The sequence below is a fragment of the Propithecus coquereli genome, unplaced genomic scaffold (genome assembly GCF_000956105.1).
Source record: "Propithecus coquereli isolate 6110/MARCELLA unplaced genomic scaffold, Pcoq_1.0 Scaffold158, whole genome shotgun sequence".
Taxonomy (NCBI): domain Eukaryota; kingdom Metazoa; phylum Chordata; class Mammalia; order Primates; family Indriidae; genus Propithecus; species Propithecus coquereli.
Window position 1 is genome coordinate 407719 of NW_012140302.1, and position 6669 is coordinate 414387.

The following is a 6669-nucleotide window of genomic DNA, read 5'->3' on the forward strand; positions in this document are numbered from 1 at the left end:
GCATGTCTGTAGTCCCAGCTACTTGGGAGGCTGAGGCAGATGGATCCCTTGAGCTCAGGTGTTTGAGGTTGCTGTGAGCTAGGATGACACCACAGCACTCACTCTAGCCCGGGCAACAAAAGCGAGACTGTGTCTCAAAAAAAAAAAAATTATGCAGATGGTACAGAGTTTCTGTATACCCCACACCAAATTTCTCCTATTTCTTGGACAATAGTATTAGAAACCAAGTACTGGGCACTAGGTGGACTCATTGCTACTGGAATATTGTTGCTTTTAGGGCCTCTCAGCTGAAAGATTAAGGAAATACATGTGTGTATATTAACCTGTATCCTGTATATTCATAGATCTATAATGATATAATCTAATCCATAGATCTAATCTATAATCTATACTCATTTATATCTCTATTAAGCTAAGCATGAATTCATATTGTTATCTCCAAGTCTAATCGATTACCAGATGGATCATTCTAGCCTTTACCACGTGGATCATTCTAGCTGCCTCCTCTTGCTAATCTGTAATCTTTTCAAGATATGCATTTTTTAAGTCAAAAAAGGAGAATATAGATTGGTATGTATAACATGCTACCTTTTGTGCAAAGAGGGTGGAGAAGTAAGAATATATATTTATATATTTGTATTTGCATAGAGGAACTCTGGAAAGATGTATAAGAATCTACCAAGAGAATTGAAAATGATGCCATTGAATTGTACACTTGAAAATGGGTAAGATGGGAATCTTTTTTTAAGAGAGGGTCTTGCACTGTTGCCCAGTTTGGAGTACAGTGGTGTGATCCTAACTCACTATAGCCTTGAACTCCTGGGCTCAAGCGATCCTCCTGCCTCAGCTTCCTAAGTAGCTGGAACTACAAGCACTCACCACCATAACCAACTAATTTTAAAAAAAATTTTTAGAGAGAGTCTTGCTATGTTGCCCAGGCTGATCTCAAACTCCTGGCCTCAAGCAATCCTCCTTCCTACCTCAGCTTCCCAAAGTGCTCAGATTACAGGTGTGAGCCACTGCACCAGGCCTTAAGATGGCAAATTTTATGTTCCATGTATTTCACTACAATTTTTTAAAAACTGTTTTTAAAAAAGCTCATTAACTCATCCTGCTTTACCTTTTTTCCATTCAGCATGTCGTCAGGCTCTATAGCTGTTGCTCTGTGGTGTCTAGTCTATTGCTTGGTACTCTATAGTTTTTAAGCACAAGACTTCGCTTTCTCAGAGACCAGAGGACAAAGGTGTGAAGGCGGTCTGAGGGAGGGCAGATGTGGAGTTGAACCTGTTCCTCTCATATGGCCTTAGTCTTTGAGGTAAAATTGGAGGCTGTGGAGAAGGTTTCAGAGGAACCGGGGGCAGTGGCGGTAGAGAATGGCACTTAGTCGTCAGGAGATGAAATCTAGATTGTCATGTGGCCTCAGTCGAGGTTAACCCACATGCGCTGGGGAAGATGTGGGCAGCATGGTTTAGTGCCCTTCCCCAGCAAAACTCAGCGACCTGGTGCTGTGAGCAGAGGACAGGACAGAAAGAGCAGAGAGTGAGGGGCTGCCTGCCCGTGGTTACGGGTCCTTGGTAGACAGCAAGGACACAGTGGGAATGGCCTCCCACGGCATCCAGGCACGGGTAAGGGGGCAAGTGAAGTTGAACTGGGATGGAGTCAGAGGGGTAGAAGAATGGTGTGTCTCATTTCCCACGTTTTAGGTAATACTGTATTAATATATAGCCATTGCTAATATTTAATGCCGAGAAACACTCATTAATGTCAGACTATTTCTTGCTTATTTAACTTTATATCATAAGCATCATGTCATTTGTGTTTGTTTGTTTATTTATTTTAGAGATGGAATCTTGTGTGGAGGGCAGTGGCGTGATCACAGCTCACTGCAACCTTGAACTCCTGGGCTCAAGCGATCCTCCTCCCTCAGCCCCCCAAAGTGCTAGGGCTACAGGTGTGAGCCACCGTGCCCAGCCCGTTAGTTTGTGTTATTAGTTCAATGGCTTGATATTTTATCATGTGTGGTATCCAATGTGTTTACAACTGAGCACTTGTTTTTCTTTCCTTTTTTTTTTTTTTTACTATTATAGATAATATTGAAGTGGAAAAAAAAAACAGTGTGCGTAAGTGCTTCCCTTTCATTATCTCAGTTGTCCATATGGCACTCCTCTGAGATAGGTTGTCACCCCTAACTGACAGATGAGAAAAAGGAGACTGTTAAGAGAGCAAAGCAACTTGCCCAGGGACGCCCAGCTAGAGAATGTGTGCCTGGAGCCACTCTGCTAGGTGTGTTCCTGAGTCACTCCAGTTTCATTACTAATGTAGGTGATAGTCCTGATTGGGAGGTTTTCTGCTTCCTTCAGTCCTGGCTTGATGTGGGTGGCATCTTGCCCTAGGAAGGAGCAAGGGCTGAGTCAGCACCTTCCTGACCCCTCCCTGCCTGCCCCAGGGCCCTTCACTCCTCACCAAGAGCAGCTCTGCGGAGGACAGAGGACAGAAGAGGACGGAGGTCAGAAGACAGTGGCCACCAGCTCTCTGAGAGGGAAGATGAGCCCCCCCGGAGGCCAGTCTTTTAAGAGGCTCCTTCAGAGAGTGTGACCTGTTCTCTCAGGCCAGACTGGAGGTGGAGAAGGAGGGAGGGGTGCCAGGAAAGGAGAAGATTCCTGTGGGGGCGTGGCGTGGTGACAATGGAGGGAGAGGCAGCTTTATATCCAGGCTGATGGGTTTAGTCTTTGAAGTCAGGAGTGGGGGTGGGGGACGGGGTGGAGGCGGGGTGCCTAGACTCAATCTCTTCAATCACCAGATCAAGGAAGGTGGGACCACCAGTCCCCAGCTGAGCATAAGAGGGGCAAGTTCAGTACACACAGAAGGAAGCCAGTTACCCCAGGAAGCTGGATGTTACACACAGACAGGAAGGATTTAGACCTGTCCGGGATGACAGGTCTCTCATCGAAGGGAAGTTGGGGGTTGTCTCTGCCCTAGAGGCCGAAAAGCTCCCGTGTCCAGCCCCATTGTCCCTGCCAGAGACAGAGGGGAAGCCAGGGAGCGTTCTGGAAGGACAGGAGAAGTGCAGCTCAGGGGCTGCTCCAGGGGCCTGGGTCTTCTCACTGCTGTGGAGGCTGGGCAGGGTGGACACCCCAGAGACAAGAACTGGTGAACCAAGGACCCCTTCCTCCATCCCTCCTGTGAGGGCATGAGCCTGACTGCCTGCTGCTGCCATTGGATTTTTGACTTTTGAGACCCCTGCAGTGTCACCTTTGGGGCCTCAGTTTGAGGGAGGGGATGAGGAGGCTCAGGGCCCTGTGGGCACTGCCTTTGCCAGCCCCAGCTCAGCCCCCCAGATGCTGCTCGGTTCCTCCCAGGACTGCGGTGCACTTGGCACTCTGGCATTGCCCATAAACGCCACCAGGGGCCCCTGGTTGTTGTGACAGCCACACATTTCTAAGTGTTCCCTATCACCCTCACTGAGAGCTACCTGGTGCCCTTTGGTGCTGGGGAAGTGACTGCCACCCCCCTCAGTCTTTTCCTGGCACAGAGACACAGAGCCCTGGAAGCCAGTGACATGTGCTGTTTATTATACTGTCCATGGGGAGGGGGAGAAGAGCGAGGCTGTGACAGCAGGTCAGCAGGCAGGCGGGGGCAGGACAGAAAGCATGAGGGCATGAGGTGGGCTACAGGCCCCTTCCCTATTCATGGCCTCCCCAGCCAGGGGGCACTGGGGAAGCGAAACTTACACTTCAGTAAAATACACTCGGAGAGAGGGAGAGAAGGTGGGGAAAACCCAGCCGCCAGAAGCCTGGCTGGGGAAAAAGAGAAGCCCTTTGAGCGGGGAGGGTGGGCATGGAGGTCCCACTGCTGAGTAGACATGGCAGCTGGGGCCCAGGCACTGCCACGTGGGGCTCATTCCATTGGCAGAGACCTGAGACCCTCCTTGGCCAGAACCCTTGCTCCTGGTGGTGGGAGGGGCCCCGGCCTCGCCTCTACCCCCACATGGTGATCTCCAGCCACTGTGTAGAGAGGAAGCAGATCAGAGGATGGGAAGGGTGGGGTGGGGCCGGATGGTCAGGGACAGCGGAGATCCCTTCCCACCCCTCCCCACGTACCTCTTCCAGGTTCAAGCAAATATGGCCAGTATTCTTGGGGTCCTTGGTTAGAAAGAATGCTGTTTTAGGGAGGAGGCAGGGGAGCAGAGAGGGTAAGAGCTTAGTCAGTGGTCTGAAAGACCCATTCTCAACTAGGTAGGATGTCAGAAAAGGCCAAAGAAGCTGTTCCTTGTTGCTCCCCAGATAAATCCTCTAGCCCAGCGAGGAATTAATTACAACTCACATAGCCTTGCTGGGAGCCAGCCACAGCTCTGAGTGCTTTCCATGGACCAGTTGTTTAATCTGCACCTCAATCCTATGATTATCAGGATTGAGATTATTATCCATACTTTATAGAGGTGGGATGGAGGCACAGAGAGATAGTGACTTGCTCGAGTCGCAGCGCCAGCAAGTGGCGGAGCTGGGATTTGAACCCAGTCCATCTGTGCCCTGTAGCGGGGAGGACTTCTGGAGCAGCTCTTCAGGGTGGGTGTGTGGGAGAGGGCCCCGGCTTAGGCTGGGGAGTGGGCAGGTGCCTAACTCACTGAACATGGCCTTTAGCCTCAGGAAACAGCTGATGAAGCTGTCAAACTCTATGATCATGTTGTCATCTGCATACCTGGCCACCAGTACCTGCATTACCTTGTTGTTCACCTTGATGCCTGGGAGAGAGAGAAGTGCGGAGGGGAAAAGCCCAGGCCTCTGGTTGCTGCCACCCTCTTCCCTGCCCCAAAGCCCTCTCTTGAACCCTGGCCACCTGCTTTCTCAATAGCCAAGCGCATCTCATAAGAGTTCAAGGTGCCCGAGTGGTCCTGGTCACACTCTCGGAAGATGTCCTGAATAGACAGACAGACGTGGCAGGGCCGTGTGCGTGGCATGATGGTTGAAATAACGAAATACTTCAGTAGAGCTGGCTCACAACAGCTGCCCAAGACCCCACGGGCCCCCCACCCTGGCCCCTGGGGTTCCCAATAGTCCTATCATCAGGTGACGGAAGGGGTGATTCTGAGCACAGCAGGGGGCCTCTGGTACCCTGCCCAGGGCTCTCTGCCTGCATCCTTATGACTAGTTGATACCTGGGCTCTACCGGTTATTAAATATTTTGACTAGCTAATATACCGGCACCCCAACAGACCCTTTTCCTGTGTGTGTGTGCAGTTGGGGCTTCGGTTCTAGCTGTCCCCTTACTAGTCCCATCCCTCTCGAAGCCCTCCTCTTCTCTCCCCCGTAGACTGCCCCTGCAGTGCCCTTTACCGTCCATTTCTTGATTTTTTTCCACAGGACCTGGAACTCTGAAAGCCCCAGCTTGCCAGAGCCGTCTTTCTGGGGGAGTGGTCAAGGATAGCAGAGAAGGGAATGGAGAGAGTGTCCCGGGGAACGGGAAGCAGGAAGTCGGCATCTTGTGTAGCTTGAAGGTGGAGGAAGGCAGGGGCTCACCAAGGGAGCCCAAGACCTGGAGTTCCCATACAGTAGCAACCAGGAGAATTGGAATCTTCTGCCACCCCAGAGCCCACTCCCCATCAGGAAGAGGGCATGGCTGGCCAGGGGTGGCCACCTCTGGGTGGGCTGCGGGTCAGGGGACAGGGGTGAGAGGGCCCTGGGCAGGACCGCCCACTGGACAGGAAGATACATCCATGATGTTGACCATGCAGCGGCAAGCGTCCACACCAAAGCCCCGGCTCTTGAGGCTTTTGACTATGAGGAAGGGAAGGGGTAGAAGCAAGAGATGGAGTGAACGGGGTATTGTGGGGGACACAGGGGGTGGTCACGAGGGGCACAGCATGGGGGGGCTGTGGGTGGCGGGTGTGGAAGACTCACGTTTGGTGGCCATCTTGTTGAGCAGCTTCTGCAGCTGAAACATGCCTATCTCCAAGCCCTAGGAAGGGGGACCGTGAGCCCCGCTCTGGCCCCTTCAGCCCCACATCTGCCTCCTGTCAGCCCTCAGCCGTGGCCCGCTCACCTCTCCCGCCACTATCTCAAACAAGTGTACGAAGTCCGGGTCCAGGTCTTTCTCAGAGGCTTTCTCCTGGGGGGAAGGGAGTGGGGAGGGACCCAGAGTCCAGAAGATTCCTTCACACACCCTGATGCTTCCTTCCAAGCCCCAACCCCACAGCCTTCCCTCACCTCTTGGAGCTGCTCAGCGTAGTTGACTTCGTCCAGTTCCCTGGGCAAAAGCGATTCAAGGCTCAGGGTTACCAGGGGTCAGGGAGGTGGGGGTTTCAGGAAGGAGGTGGAGGTTTCAGCTTTGTGTATCTGAAGCAACATGGAACAAATCCTTGGAATCTGGGTTCTAGTTCTAGTTCTGGTTCTGCTGCTAACTGGGATCTCGCCTCCTTATGCCTCAGTTTCCCTGACTGTAAAATAGGGACAAAGTAGGGGAGGACCAGACGACAGCTCCCCGAGCTTGGCATCCTACAGCTCTTGGGCTGGGGCCCTTGGCGCAGTGAGGCGGGGCCCCTCACCAGGACTCGCTGTGCTTCTCTGTGAAGACGCGGAGCAGGAAGTCGGCATCTTGTGTAGCTTGAAGGTGGAGGAAGGCAGGGGCTCACCAAGGGAGCCCAAGACCTGGAGTTCCCATACAGTAGCAACC

At 52.3% G+C, this 6669-nt stretch overlaps 1 protein-coding gene across 1 annotated transcript in view; it reads right to left on the minus strand.

The window, feature by feature from the left end:
* Window positions 1-3977: 3977 nt before the first annotated feature.
* Window positions 3978-6669, minus strand: part of CAPN11 (calpain 11) — a 13233-nt gene continuing 10541 nt past the window's right edge. Inside the window, exons 14-22 of the mRNA XM_012640817.1 lie at window positions 6204-6243; window positions 6040-6105; window positions 5898-5955; window positions 5710-5774; window positions 5334-5402; window positions 4837-4915; window positions 4625-4741; window positions 4101-4159; window positions 3978-4004 (exon numbers count right to left, since the gene is read on the minus strand). Of these exons, the coding sequence (XP_012496271.1) occupies window positions 3978-4004; window positions 4101-4159; window positions 4625-4741; window positions 4837-4915; window positions 5334-5402; window positions 5710-5774; window positions 5898-5955; window positions 6040-6105; window positions 6204-6243 (580 nt within the window). The remainder of the gene's footprint in view (window positions 4005-4100; window positions 4160-4624; window positions 4742-4836; window positions 4916-5333; window positions 5403-5709; window positions 5775-5897; window positions 5956-6039; window positions 6106-6203; window positions 6244-6669) is intronic.